Source organism: Choloepus didactylus, chromosome 6 (genome assembly GCF_015220235.1).
Source record: "Choloepus didactylus isolate mChoDid1 chromosome 6, mChoDid1.pri, whole genome shotgun sequence".
Classification (NCBI taxonomy): domain Eukaryota; kingdom Metazoa; phylum Chordata; class Mammalia; order Pilosa; family Megalonychidae; genus Choloepus; species Choloepus didactylus.
Window position 1 is genome coordinate 134,555,285 of NC_051312.1, and position 15,822 is coordinate 134,571,106.

Consider the following 15,822-nt stretch of genomic DNA (forward strand, 5'->3'; position numbering starts at 1 on the left):
TACTTGGGATTATTTTTTAAATACATGTATTTACAGTGCGGATGAACTGCAGATGCATATCAACTCCTCCACATAAAGAAAAAGAAAAAGGTATTTAACATTACTAATACGTTTCATCTTCCAGCCCTGGGCTTGAGTACTTGGGTAGAATGGGAAGAGACTTCAACTTGAAACCAAAATGGAAGGAAAAAAATTAATTAAAAAAAAAAAAAAGAAAAAAAGAAAAGGAAAAAGAAAAGAATTACTATTGTTGATTCCTTGGGCTGTGTCTGAAAGATGATATTCTGAATGGTCTCATAGCATAAGGCACTTCGCACAAATAAGTAATAAGCTCTTTAGGCTTAAAAAACGGATGAGTAATCAGGGAGAAGTTGAAATGCACTCGGAAGTCAGCTGTTGGAGAATTCTGAAATTGTAGACAAGCTTGTGTGTTCATCAAGATTCTTCTCTTTTCAGGGTTTCTCCCCTTCTCTTCTTTCTCCTCCTTCCTTGTCCCCCTTCCCCAGAAAACATATTTTAAAAACCAGCAGTTAGTGCAACTAATGTTCAGTCAGCACACAGTGCAAACAAGTGGAACAAAAAAGGTATATTCCTTCTTTTCAGCTTTCTTCTCTTCAACAGTTAAAAAAAAAAAAAAAAAAAAAAAGTCTGCGCTCTTTTAAGTCTTCATATAGTTCCAAAATAAAAGAAGATGAAAAACCCACAAAGAGAAGAGCATTCCCCCCCAAAATGATGTGTCACAGATCCAAACGGCCTTCTGTAGTTTGTCAAAGCCTGAAGAAAGATTAGGAAGAAGCCTAAAATTAACATTTGTGATAGCAATACAAACTAAAATCACAATCTCAGTTCACTCCAAATGCTGTCTTTGGTAGTTTCTACCAAGGCTTTGCCTACTGTAGAATCCACTGATTAGGATTAAGGAATTTCTACTAGGCAAAACAGACATAAAAAGAAGAATCTGAGTTCTAGTTGTTGGTAACACTCATCCATACAATGAAATTTTTTTAAAAATCTACCATACATGAACTGAATAACCCGCCAATGTATTAGCAAACATAGGCTAGTTTCATGTTTGTTTAACAGATTTATGTTTAACATTTAAAAATTTTTTTAAAAATTATATAAAAGAGTAATTTTTATTAAATTAAGCAATAACTGGTACAATGTTCATTGCTAATTTGGAATCTACCATCTCTCAAATCAGATTTTCTCCAGAAAAAGCTCTGAGATAGCCTACATTACTTTATATTAAGCCTTGTTTTGAGCATTTCTACCAGAGCCCAACAGTCATCAATTATTGCAAGATGAAATGAATGGCTGTGCAGGAAATCAGAGTAGGCATTTAAAAAAGACAGCAAGCTATACATTTGGTAATAAGGTACAGCTAATTTCAACTGATTTATTAATGTGCCCATTATAAATTAAGAGTAAATACTAAAAACAGAGGGACGGCTTTGAGTAATAATTAAAAAACAATAATTAAAAAAAAATCCAGAGAATACTTTGAAACTCAAAATTGCTAAAAAGATTCTTTTTTGCTTTCATTACTTTGGGAGTTGAATATTTTAAGTATCACATTACTCAGGGACACTGCACTCAAAAACAGCATTTATGGGTTCTCTAACTAGACCACCACCTCATTCAAGAGATGCTGCTGATTACTGTCATTTATGCCAACAAGTGTTGTATCCTATATTGCTCTTTTATGGTGGGATAAATTTCCCCCAGGAAAAAAGAGGCTCTTGGCTTCTTTCCTTTCATTAAATATTCTGCTCACTTGGGATATTCTGTCAGGTACACACATGCTTGTTAAGGTTTCTCATCTTCTACAGGCTCGCTGTGGTATTCTGCCACATACAGGCTCTTGTCAATGTTGCTTGGGATGGGTTTAATTTCTGTTCCCAGCTGTTCCTCAATACTTTTCAGGTTGAAGCGATCATCATACGTGATCAAATTGATGGCCAAGCCAAGGTGACCAAAGCGACCTAACCAAAAAGAAAAACAATTAAAAAATGACTTAAATACGAAAATCGATGTGCAACTCTGTAAGTGGCAAAACCACACAGGATTAATATTTCTGTTCAGTGCAATTCTAAGTATTTGAAACCACTTCTTATGGTCTCCTCATATACACACATCACCCTGCAACTTCAGGTATCACAGCCCAAGTCATACTCTATTTTACTTTTTTCAAATGGCAAGTGGATGCTCATACACATCAAGTCACCAAAAATCTGTAGGATCTGTATTTTCTGTAGCACACTAGATAATTTAACTTGTACTATCAGTTTGTTTGAATACCATAGGTGCAGGGAGCGCTGAATGAGAAGTGGGACCTGGTGGGTTTGCACAGGCTGGGGTGAAATTCTGATACATCCCAGAGTGATATGGGCAGAGAGTATAAGTGTATTTGTGGGGTACCCCAAGGAACTGGGGAGAAATGTGGAAATGTTCGACTTTCCCACCTGGGCTATTGCTGATTTTCCTGCAAACATCGAGGACTGCCAATTTAGTGGGCCGAGCCCTCAATCTGGGGGCTTTCCCTTGTGAGGCTAGTTGCTGCAAGAAAGAGGCTAAGCCCACTTATAATTGTGCCTACGAGTTCCCTCCAGAGAGCCTCTTTGCTGCTCACATGTGGCTCCCTCTCTCTCTAAGCCCACTCGGCAGGTAAACTCACTATTCTCCCCCCCAGTGGGATGTGACTCCCAGGGGTGTGAATCCCCCTGGCAATGCAGGAAATGACTCTTGGGGATGAGCCTGGACCCTGCACTGTGGGACTGGGAGGATCTTCTTGACCAAAAGGGGGAAGAGAAATGAAACAAAATAAGGTTCCAGTGGCTGAGAGATTTCAAATGGAGTCCAGAGGTCCCTCTGGAGGGTACTCTTATGTGCTATACAGATATCACTTTTTAGTTTTTGGTGTGTTGGAATGGCTACAGGGAAATACCTGAAGCTGTCAAAATGCAACCCAGTGACCTTGATTCTTGAAGACGACTGTATAACTATGTAGCTTGCACAGTGTGACAGTGTGATTGAGAAAACCTTGTGGCTTGCACTCCCTTTATCCAGTGTATGGACAGATGAATGGAAAAATGGGGACAAAAATTAGATGAAGAATAGGGTAGGGTGGGGGAGTGAAGAGTTCTGGGTGTTCTTTTTTGCTTTTATTTTTATTTTGGAGTAAGGAAAAGGTTCAAAAATTGATTCTGGTGATGAACACACAACTGTATGATGGTGCTGTGAATAACTGTACAATGTGGATGACTACAGGATGTGTGACTATATCTCAATAAAACTGTATTAAAAAAAAGTAAATGAACAATTGGGGAGAGGAAGGAAATGGGATGTTTTGGATGTCTTTTATTTTAATTTTATTTTTTTGGAGTAATAAAAATGTTCAAAGATTGATTGTGGGGATGAATGCACAACTACAGAGGATATTGTGAATGACTGATTGTACACTTTGGAGGATTGTATATTACATGAATATACATCAATAAAATTGCATTAAAAATTGCATTAAAAAAAGAAGTCACCAAAATCATACACTAAACAGTACAGTTACAGAGTGCACCATCTAATGAGCAAAGGAAGTTCTCATGCTAATTTTATCTCAAATTAAGTATAAAGTTATTTTAACTTTTCTTAATAAATGTTCTTCAAGAACTAGAAATTTATTAGGTCTTAAATATCAAACAACTAAATTAGTTTTAATTCACTGTTCTCACAACAGCTGCACTCTATTTCAAAAATAAAATTAAGGGATTACACTTCTTAAAAAACAACTTCCATGAAGAACACCTCCTTCCTTTTCCTTACCTGATCGTCCAATACGATGGAGATAGGTCTCTGCCAGCTTTGGGAAGTCAAAGTTTATCACCACATTCACAGCTTGTATATCAATACCTCGGGTAAACAGATCTAAAAAAGGAAAAAAAAGGTTAATTTTTATATCTTTCAATGTAAACATGCCTCTTTGTATCATAATACACTTTAACATATGTCTTGTGTAACCTAATTTTACTCATTTCATTCAGTTACTGAAACCCATTTATGAATCACTGTCATTATCTTTCACATACATTATCATAAATAACCTTCTGCTCACAAGTTCTCTTCGCCCTGTAAGCAAGTTTTAAAAAATAGTCTACAGTAAATGTGCAAAAATTCAGGAAGAGACCAGGATGACTGGTAAACTATAAATTCATAAATGAATCTCAAGGAATAAATCAGTTTTTCTTCAGTCTATTATCTAGTATTTAATCCAAAATTAAAATTGTCAATTACTTAATAAAAATTTGGTTGTATAAACCTAAAGTACTTCAAAAAGGTAATTCACTAGCAGTATTTGTTTTTGCTTTGTTAGAATTCATTTATCCCATTCTATAAAAAGATTTACAATGAATCTGAGGTGAGTTGATATGCAGGGCCATCCCTTCTATTCCTTTCTTTTCCAATAATTACTAAGATAGTTCAGGCGCTTTTAATACTATAAGTAAAAGCACCTACAACAGGCTAATAAATTGGTCTCCTTGCTTCTATTAGCTCCCCAATACAAAATAATCCATCATGGCCAGTGAGACTAATATTTCTAAAATATTGCTTTAATTTTTTTTAACTCATTACTTAAAACTGCCTCCAGATAGAATTTAAATTTGACATCAGGGTCCTCCATTCTATAATTTGGTCCTAATTTACCTCTCTAACACACCTCCTCAACTCTTCCATTTCCACCAAACTCATCCATTTATCCTTCCTTAAACATATCCTCAGCCCTCTCTGGACCATTTTTCATCCCAATCTTTTAACTTAAAATTCCCTCTTCGAAATGTCTGGAACACAGCCTTTAAAACCAGTTAAAATTCCATCTTTCCCAGACTGCCTCAGCCCATTATTTCTCTCTCAAATACTTAGGTTACTTACTATGCACACCTTTAACTCTCTTGTTGGATCCAATCTAACACCTGTAAAAAACTTTTACTGTTTATGTATTGTCTAACTTTAGAGTTACAATGACAGAGAGTACTTGGAACAAACTGTATGGTACACAAAGTCTAAAATACTTATTATTATCTGGCCCTTTACAGAAAAGGTATGCAGACCCCTGTTCTTAGATTGCTACTGCTATTTATCTTTTATCACCTTGTCTAATCTATTGCTCCTTAAAAGGACATACTTTGCATGTATTTTAAAATATATTTATTTATACATTTTATACATATATTTTATTCACTACTTGTCATTTAATGACATTACAAGTTATTAGAAAAGATCTGAAAGGAGAAATCATTGGCATTTCAAGCACTTATCTAAGGGCAATCTTGTAAGTAATTACTAAAAATCAAGCCGATTAACGACGGTAAAAATTCAGATCAATGTATAAGTACTATAAATGCCAAGAGCATCGTTTTCCTGGAAAAAAAATTTTTTTTCCTCCCCAAATAAGGTTGCTTTGATGGTAAACGTCACTCTCTATTTGCCTATATATTCTAAATGTGCATAGTAACTCTAAATCTTTCACTGATGAACTATCTCCCCTTGCAGAACACAGGCTCGCCTAAGTCAGGGAGTATATATATTTTCGCAGCACCTAGCGAAGTGTCTGGCAAATATTAAGTACTCAATAAATAGTTGTTGAATAAATGAATTAACTAATAAATGAATTCTATATTCAGAATTTAGTTTACAAGGTATCTCCATTTTATAGATGACCAAACGGGTTAAAAGAGAGAATATGACTTGCCTAAGGTCATACAATTAGATGTCAAAATATTAAGACTTGGACCCCATAGTTTCAAAACTTCAGCCATCTAGTATCCTTTCCAGTAAATCAGAGATATTTTATATTTTCAGTACTTCAATATATTTAAAGGTCAGATCTACTGATAAAGTAAACATAAATTTATGACTTCACAGCTAAATTAACTGTCCTTTCAGACGTAAGGCAGAGAAACAAGAAAAACTACAAGCATACAAGATAATTTATAGCCCCTTTTCCTTGAGTGATTCTTGTAAATTACGAAGTTTAATATGCTGCTAGAAAAAATTTGGAGTTTTTGAAGTAGGATCTTTAAAAATCCAGATTTGAAGAATTCTGAATCTGATGCTCGTATGTGTGTACACATATAAAAAACTCATCGAACAATATATTTAAGATTAAGTATATTTATCTGTATGTGTATTTTACCTCAATCATTAAAAAAAAAAAATTCTGGGTTCTTCACTCTACTCAGAAGTCTAGTTTCAATTATTAATCTCATACCAATAACTAAGATTCTATTTCCAGTGTAGAGATGGGAAAGTATTGAATCCATGTGCTTTCTCTGATCTGTGTGTCCATCTGCCTCCCTACCTCCCCAATCTGTTTTTCTGCATGTAGTGAAATAAACCAAAATTTAGATAGAACAGTTTGCTTCTGGGAAAAAAATAAAATAAAAAAAGCTACAACAAAAATTTCCAAACCATGGATAGTTTCTTAATATAATTCATTTTCTGTTGGTTCATTCTTTTATACTAAAACTATTCAGAAAACACACAAATCCAAAAACTGGTTTAAAATGTAGAGATGAGATATGAATGCCAGAACAAGTCTTCCGCATTTCAGGTATGGAACCTAATTTTAAACTGGAGATCATTCTCAACTTCAGAAATTCTGAAAGTGGTGGTGGAATGGGCTGGACTGTAACACAGACAATATACTATGTGATAGGGACAGAGAACTCAAAACAAACCGAACTAGAGAGAAAAAAATAGGTAAAGGAAATAAAAAATACTTACCAGTGCAAACAAGATTGCGGCATAAGCCATTTCGAAAATCATGAAATACACGATTTCGATGTTCCTAGAACAAAAAAAGCAATGCATTCAATTTGACTAAAACTCAAACACAGCCCGAAAGTTTTCATCGTTTCTCCTATGCAGTCAGTCCTTTACACTCAAAATTCATTTTCACACAAATGAAAGATAAGCCAATCCATATAATTAAAACCAAAAAGTAAAATTAACCATAAAATTAGTTTCCCATGGAAATTAATAAGCAACTAATACATATCTATAGATAGTATTTACCTCAATTCTTTAAAAGATTATCTTTTTTGCTAAAGTGAATTTTAAGCGACAATTTTCACCATGTGCATGTACACAGATTTACTTTTTAAATGCTTCAAACAGAAGATGCCTGAAGTTTGGCATGACCAAGACATTTATTATTGATTTTTTTTTTTTAAATTAGATAAGTTGTGGGTTTACAAAACTATCATGCATAAAATACAGGAATCCCATATAGCTCTCTGTTATTAACACCCTGCATTAGTGTGGTACATTTGTTACAAATGATGAAAGCACATTTTTCTAATTGTACTACTAGTGTTCACTATTTGTGTAGTGCAGTGGCACAGTTTTTTTAATTTTTAGTTTATTACAACATATACTACCTAATATTTCCCCGTTTAACCATATTTATTACTTAATTTTTTATAAAATTAACCTTACCACACCCAGAGAGATCTGGCCTTTGCCCTAAACTACTGGGAGGTGAAGGAGTGTCTTTGCCTGCCTGCCGGCTTTGGCCATGTCCTATCAGTTCTGACCTTTGGAGGAAGTGGAGACTAAAGGTCAACCACTCAAGGGCAGTACGTGATCAAGCCCTAATAAAACCTCTGAACACCAAAGGCTCAGGAGAGCTTCCTTGTCTGGCAATACTCTGTGTGTACTGTCACAAATACCGTGGCAGGAAGCAGGTAATGCTATCCAGGCCTCCATGGGGAGAGGAAGAACCAGAAGCTCTGCATTTGGATCCCTCCCAGATTTTGCCCTATGCATCTCTTCCTTCAGCTAATTTACAGGGAAATGTATCCCTTCCCTGTAATAAACAATGAATGTAATAGCTTTCAATGAATTATCAAAACTGAGGGTGGTTTCGGAAACTCCCTGAACTTGCAATTAGAGTCAGAGTGAGGTGGTCTTGTGGGAACTGCTCCCTCTAAGTTTGCAGTTTGACAAACTCAATGTAGTTACTGTATGCAAAAAATAAAAAATAACTGCTTTTCAATTAAAAAACAAAAACCAAAAGCACATACACACTGGCTCAAGACTCTTGCCAAAAGCAACACTGTAGCATCTCACAAACTGGTCTTTCTTTTCAACATGTTTCCATTCTGAAATATTCTCTTCAGCTTCATACATTAATTTCCCATGAATATTTCTCACACTAGGCTCATTCTTGCATGCTGGTATCTGAGCTGTGACATTAAGCTTTTTTCAAAAAGAACTCTGCATAGATTTCCCAGTTCTTAACCCATTACTATATAGAAACTACTTTCCATGAAATTTCACAAAGTTGTAGTTAGCACAACAAAAAATGTTGTACTGTTATAGTTTTGAATTTATTTTTTATTAAATCAAGTTCTGAAATGTAGAGATTGCATCCTTTTCTTCAAGCGAAAAAGAATAAAAATTGACTCAGCTAAGGGGCTATATATTAAGAGAGAAAATCTAGAGCAGTACTGTCCAATAGAACCTTCTGTAAATAATGGAAACTTTCTGTGTCTACAATTTCCAATCCATGAAATGTGTGGCTAATTGAGCTTGAAGTGTGACTGAGAAATGATTTTTAATTCTATTTAATTTTAAATTTAAATTGCCACGTGGCTAGTGGTTACTGTATTACACGATGAAAGGGAATCAGGGTTATATCAGGCTTGATAGTTTATAAAGTACTCATTCATACATTATCTCAATTCTCCTAACAACCTTGTGAGTTAGGACTATTTTAAAATTATTAAATTGAACCTCACAGAGGTTAAGATGAAGGGTCCTTCAGCTATTGTGGAATAGTTTGTTCTTAAATTCAGGGCATTTAGAGGAGCATTAAAACAAAACAAAAACAAGTATTTAGAAAAAAATATTTTTTGAATCTGTGCAAGTTCCAGTTTCATACTCACCTGCCTCATTTTAGCATGGATATAGAAGCAAGAATAACCCAGTTGGGAAATCTTCTTGGCTAGCAATTCAACTCGCTGAGAGGAGTTACAGAAAATGATTGACTGGTTTATCTGAAGCTGAACACAGGAAAAAAAGGCATGAGAAAGAAAAACCAAAACCTTCATTTAGTTTGCTGAATCCTGAAAATATGCAATGGCAAACAAGAAAATTTAAAGAGACTTAGAATCTCATGATGCAAGAGAGATGCAGTGCTGTAGGAGTTGAGAATACCATTTTTTTGCTTAATAGTTGCAGATAATTTATGTTTTATCTTAGAAGATTATATTTCATATAACTGCCAACAAGAATAAAATAATCAACGTCAAATCAAATTAAAAGTACCTGTGACTTGTCAAGCATACAGTAGCAATTTCAGATCAACAAATGAAACTGCCTATTAGGAAAAGTTAAGGACTTTTTTTTTTTTTTTTTTAATAGTGAAGAAAGTGGGGAAACTGTTACAGTATTTTTGGGGCAGTAAGTGGGGATTAAGCCTATTACTTACCCTGGAAAAAAGTGTGTTGAGGCAGTGTACTTTTTGGCGCTCAGTTACATATGCGTAGTACTGGGTTACTCCCTTCAGAGTTAGTTCCTCCATCAAGTTAATCTCATAGGGTTTTTGCAAATGGGAATTCTGAAAAAAGAAGAATCATATACTTGAATGAAAGCAGAGTATACTGCTTAAACTCAAAATATATACCATGTTTTTGCCTCATTAACTCCTGCAGTAAGGGATGCATCTCTCTTCAAAACAACTACACAGGATTCTGTCATGGAATAAATAAGTATAAAATGGGAGATCCCAGATGCATATATGTAGCTTAGTTACTATTTTATACTTTGTGTATAGACTTTATGCTGTAATCAATTTATCTAGCATCAATGGCTATGTCGTCAATGGCTGATGATACTAGAAGCTAAATAAAAACGAAAACTTTAATCAAATTATAGCTATACCTTTTTAAAAAAATTCAGTTAGCTTATGTACAACAAATCCTGCAAGTCATCAGATGTAATAATCAACATGAAGTATATACTGATTAACAGGATGTAATTATAGTTAAAAAGTACACTCATAGGCAACAGGATGGCACTGCTTCCAAGCACAGATTTATACTCACCATGAACTTCTGTACACTAAGAGGAAAAGTAGCAGAATACAGTAAAATCTGCCTGTTTTTAGGTAGCGTGAGAATAATGTCCTCCATTATCTGCACAAAATCCTGTGACAGCAACTTATCAGCCTGCAGTACAAAGAGAACACACCTTTAAAAACAATGAAGTAAATGTGTAAGGTCATTGGTTAACATATGGTCAAAAACAAGGCATTGCCCAACAAGAACATCCATGGAATGCACCTGGTTTCGAACAGTAAGCTCCCCAGTACAATGCATTGTGTCCAATGGCATCAAGACAAACCCCCAGTGATTCACAAAGGGGAAAAGTGTATAATCTCCATCTTCTAGGGGAAAAAAAATTCTGGACAGATATAACCCTTGCTTCCATAACAGAATTTAAATAGTTTATTAATGGAATTTCCTTTAAAGATGCAGTATGCTTATCTGGGAATGGTTAAAAGTATAGGCTCTGAAGTCAAACTACCAGTGTTGAAATCTTGTCTCCTTCACTTATTAGCTGTGTTGGGAAATTACTTAACCTCTATGTACTTCAGGTTCCACAACTGTAAATTGGAAAGTTTAATGCAGTAGTGGTACCAACCTCACACAGTTGCTCTGAAGTTAAATGAAAAAAACATGCAAAGCACTTAGTGCTGGCACACAGCAGTTAATAAATGTTAGTTCTTATTATCAAAGATAAGAGCTTGATCTGAATCAGATCATGAGCAACACTGAGCTAGTTATCTCAAAACACAAACCAAATGGGAAAGTAACTTTATTTCAAAGCATTAACAACACTAATGTGCTTTATGTATACAATATTGCTAAACTCTGGGAATACAGAGTTGAATAAGATACTAAAAGGCACTTTTAATCTGGTGAGACAGTACATACAATAGAGATCAAAACCCAAATAATGCAAAGCTATATATGCAAAATGAGAGACAGAGACAATCTATGTTTTTTAAGATGTATTACTGACTAGTAAGAGATTTAGAATGAACTTGGCTGTAAGGTTATTCAGTTAACTCCTCTTCTTGAAAAATGAAAACAAAATCTAAACTATCTAGCATCCCTAAGAGAGAGAGACAAGGCTGAACTCCTACATATCTCTATAATCTATTGTCTTCGAAGGGTAAAACATGTTTCATAAGCAAATTAGTTTGAACTGTCAAGAACTGGACACTTATTAGAAGATCATAAACACAAACAGCTGTTGCTTCATTCACTGGCAGTTATAGGGAAGCACAAAATAGGACAGAGAGCATCTTTTCAAATGAAGAGACATTACCTCATCCAATACTATCATCTGGACATGATCAACCTTTGCTACTCCTTTCTTGATAAGATCCAGGATTCTCCCAGGGGTAGCTATCACCACGTGCACTACACAAGATTTAGAAAACACATGTCCTTGTTAGCTTTAGCTTGAGGAAAAAGTATATAGTAAAGGTTTATCATATATATATTAGAAACTTTTTCCAGAGGTAAAAAATACAGAGGTGCAAAGGTCCATTTTAGGATATGGATTTCCATTTCAACTCAGGTTGGCTAGAGAATCCTTATTTCTTTCATCTCTACAGTAGATAAATCACCTGCTCCAAATAGGGGCCTACTTCCTTATGACAGTCCCTAATGAATCAACAGAAGGCCTATCAGGCCTCTGACACAGCAGATAAGCCTCGGATCTAGAGCAACCGTCTTCACAAAATAGTTATGAGCAGCAAGTCAGATAATCATTTTTAAGCACTGGGCAGTATCAAGAATATAACAAGTAATTCAAATAATCAAATGGTAACTATCATACAAATGTATAACTTTATATAAGTGGATCTTACTTCTGCTGTTTCAATACATTTTTTTCATGCAATAACATCACAGAAACCTCCCCATGAAAATGAATACAGATCAGCTTTATCCTTTAATGGCTATGTGGAATTACATTTGGACCATACCACAATATATTTGGCCAATTTCTGACTGGTATTTGGGTTGACTAAAGTTTTCAGTACTATAAACCATACCACAGTAAACAACCTTACACATTCAGCCTTGTATTTGCCCAATTATTTTTCCAAGATATACTGATAATATACATTTGTAATTTTGAAATATACTGCCCAATGCCAGCTACAGAAACTGTTGTCAATTTATACTCCTATGTTGCAAGAGCCTATTTCTCAAAAAAATCACATCACTAATATTATTTTTAGTTTTGCCAATCAGATAGGCACCAGTATCAATTTACTGTTTTTGTTTACATTTCTTTAAGTATTAGTAAGAGGCTGAACAGCCTTCCAATTACTACTATCAATTTTTCTATTTTTCTTGAAGTGTTCATTTCCTTCATTCACTTTTTACTGCAGTATTTCTCTGCTCATTAATTTTAGCAATTTTTAATAATTTTAGTAAGTTACAAAAAGGAAGCATCTGTGGCTGCAATTACAATCAGAGAGCTAAATCACACATTATAAATCATTTCTTACCTGTATCATCAAGCCTCATTATGTCATCCCGTAAATTGGTTCCTCCTGTGGTGGCCATAACTTTGGCCCCGCCCATGTGTTTGCTGACCTGGATGCAAATTTGACTGACCTGTAGAGCAAGTTCTCTAGTGGGAACAATCACCATTGCTGGAAAATATCAAGGACAGGGATATTAACCTAATTAATATTTCTAAGATGCCCTAACTACGTTATCTTGACAGTAAGAAATTCACTAGCCTAAAACACCCAAGTAGGAAACTCCTTCCCAGGCTCTATTTGCAAAATAGAAGTGTAGGTAAAGAGAAGTTGGGAGTAACAATAATTAAAGATCAAGAAAGCTGAAAACAAACTTAATTCTACTAGCTTACTCTGAGTACAATAAGGAAATGTTTCTTCTCTACTGCCTGAACTTTTTAAAATCCCAAAACCACAAGCCTTTAAACAGAAATAAATGGTGTTTCTACAAGGAACTCTGCATGCACATAGCTGCCATAAGAAACAATTCAGTTTCATGGTTTGTAAGCAGTAATACCAGATTAATTACTCTCTAATGATCTTAACTTTCCTACCTATAGGGCAAATAATATATTAATATTAAAAATAATATATTGCCTACTTCACCAGAATACTAGTACTTTGAAAAACTAGAAATTTCTTCATAAAAAGTAGGGAATCATGTTCGTAACACAATCACACCATAAGCTGTGAATATTAATTCCAGATTACATAAATTTTAATTTAAAAAAAGAAAGAAAAAAGATAATATCTTGTACATTAACTTCAAGGCTTAAACTGCTTTTTTTAGTGTAATCAACTAACCTTGTATATTGTCCTTCTTCAGGTCTAGCCGTTCAAGTAAGGGAATGAGGTAGGCACCACTCTTGCCTGTTCCATTTTTTGCTCTAGCTAAGATATCCCTACCAGATAAAGCAATGGGAATGCTCTCCTCCTAAAAGAGACAAAACAATGCAAAATGACTTTTGAATAAATATAGAATATAAGCACGTTCTTCTCTAAAATACACATGGACACCTCTCTGGTACTGCTCTGATGTGCTCTAATTTTGCATTTTACATGACTAAGTGCAGAAAAAGTAAATGAGCAACAAATATTTACTGTAATTGCTCATAAAAAACAATTTAAAATGTATTCAAATGTCATAAAAAGTGTGAGTGTGTATGTGTGTGAGTGTTTGTGTAAGGAGCTTGAGCATCAACAACAAACGGGACGGCTTAAAGAAAGAGGAGAAACTTGGGCTGACCCATAAAGAGGATCTGAATATATGGGGGGTGAAGGGAACAAACGACATTTCACAACTAAAAATGGGGGAAAAACAGGCTCAAACAACACAAAGGAAAGACTAAATATGATATTTTAAGACTAGTACACCAATTTGACTCCAGTGAAAAACCGTAGGTTGGACAAGTTCTCCTTGCACAAAACAGGATAAGACTGAAGTTTTACCTAAGGTCCTAATTGGCATTTATTATATCACATAAAACTCCAAGGTCTGGGTCTCACAACCAACTTCTTCTGGCCTGAAATGTGTCCTGAAATGTGCTCCTCTCAATCCTTGGTCACATCACTAAGGGTGACTTCTCATTTTCATATTTTAGTTTGCTTTGTCACGCATATTTTGCAATAGGTAACTTTTCCTATTAACATAGAACAAATTTCCCAAACAACAGCAAAGGATTCCCAACAGTTATTGAAATTAAAAAAGAGAAGAGGTACAAACGGAAAAAGCTGAGAGTTAAAAAACAAACAAAAAAAACCCTCTAAAGACAAATAACAGTGCCATCTTGTCCAAAAGACACTGCAGTTATTCAATCATAGGCTCTCACTCTCTCTCTAAGACAGTTCTAAGCTCAGACCCTAAGAAGGATATTCATCTAAAAAGAATTAAGGTCCCAATGGCTAAAAAACAAACAAACAAAAAGAAGTCTTTACAATTCTCTGTAATAATCAGATTGCCACCTAATCCTGTGGTCAAGTATCAATTCAAAAAATTATATTGTCACTCCAAATTTAGCTAGCTAGATGAAATTTGCCTCCTCACTTCTAATTCTAAAACCTAATATAATGATTCAATGAAGCAGTGACATTTCTGAGACAAACAGTATTACCAACTAACTGCAGGTGATTCAGGTTTCTTAATATGGCTCCAATTAGTAAATAGTAGTAACAAGGCCAAAATTTAAACTTTGCTAAAGGATGTGGTAGATCTACTGGTGATATGGTAAAACACTGGACCCTAATAGTCATTTTGAAACTCATGCCTTGGTCATAAGGGAAGAAAAGACAATGTCAATAGCTTAATACAAACTAATAGCCTAAGTGGCAACAGAGGCTGCTTCTAACATTACATCAAACATATAGGCCAGAAACTCTCCACAGATTTTGCTTAAAGAAACTGGTTTTTTTTTTTTCTTTTTTCTTATAAAGCCATCCTTAGCTAAAAACATGAAAAACATTTAAGACAACTTTTATGTGACAAAACGTTAATTGGTGGATTTGGGTACCTGATCAGTATGTGGGGTAAACTGGAGTTCTCTTTATGGATTTTGTATTATTTTTGCAACTATCCAGTAAGTTTGAAATTATTTCAAAATAAAAATGTTCAAATAAGTAAATTAATAAAAACAAAGGATTATATATTTAGATGAAAATGTTTTAAACACATGTTCATACATTGTTTCAGGGCCTTTACCCAAATAAATTTCTAAAAGTAACAAAATAAGGTTTCTACATCATAAAAGTTTATGTGGTCAGTCTGTGATTTCTATATGATGAGAACAAAGTTAACTATAACTATTAAATAAAAGGACAAAGCACATTTTTGTTTCTAGAGGGCTATTACCATTCCTTACGACAGATGAAAGCTGAATCCAGGGCGTTCTTTGCTCTGATCTTGCTTATGGTAGGTAAATTCCAAATGAAGGCTGAAAGGATTGGGAGTGCAGTGTGGACATGACACTAGTTAATCAAATATCTAGCAACAGCATATTTTACCACTTAAGACTCCGAAAAGAAAGGAATAAAGAAGTCAGAATTTGGAACCTAATTCTTGGCTCTAGACCCTTGAAAATGAACGGAAATTCAACATGTATTCCTTTGATAAAAGGCTAATACAATTTTCAGTAATTATATCTAACATATTGTTACATTCCTAAATTTGAAGGTGACTGTCCATTTGTAAAGGTTACATTCAAAACCTTAGAAATTCTTTTAAAACC

The 15,822-nt window shown here is 34.6% G+C and overlaps 1 protein-coding gene across 3 annotated transcripts in view; it reads right to left on the minus strand.

The window, feature by feature from the left end:
- Positions 1–227: 227 nt before the first annotated feature.
- Positions 228–15,822, minus strand: part of DDX6 (DEAD-box helicase 6) — a 30,250-nt gene continuing 14,655 nt past the window's right edge. For 2 of the 3 annotated variants that reach the window (XM_037841667.1, XM_037841666.1), the window contains exons 5-14: positions 13,406–13,535; positions 12,587–12,733; positions 11,392–11,486; positions 10,104–10,226; positions 9,488–9,616; positions 8,943–9,059; positions 6,778–6,841; positions 3,820–3,921; positions 1,778–1,985; positions 229–774 (exon numbers count right to left, since the gene is read on the minus strand). In XM_037841667.1, coding sequence (XP_037697595.1) covers positions 1,810–1,985; positions 3,820–3,921; positions 6,778–6,841; positions 8,943–9,059; positions 9,488–9,616; positions 10,104–10,226; positions 11,392–11,486; positions 12,587–12,733; positions 13,406–13,535 — 1,083 coding nt within the window. In that variant the 3' untranslated portion in view covers positions 229–774; positions 1,778–1,809. Of the gene's footprint in view, positions 775–1,777; positions 1,986–3,819; positions 3,922–6,777; positions 6,842–8,942; positions 9,060–9,487; positions 9,617–10,103; positions 10,227–11,391; positions 11,487–12,586; positions 12,734–13,405; positions 13,536–15,822 lie in introns of all 3 variants that reach the window. The other variant, XM_037841668.1, reaches the window with a different exon arrangement.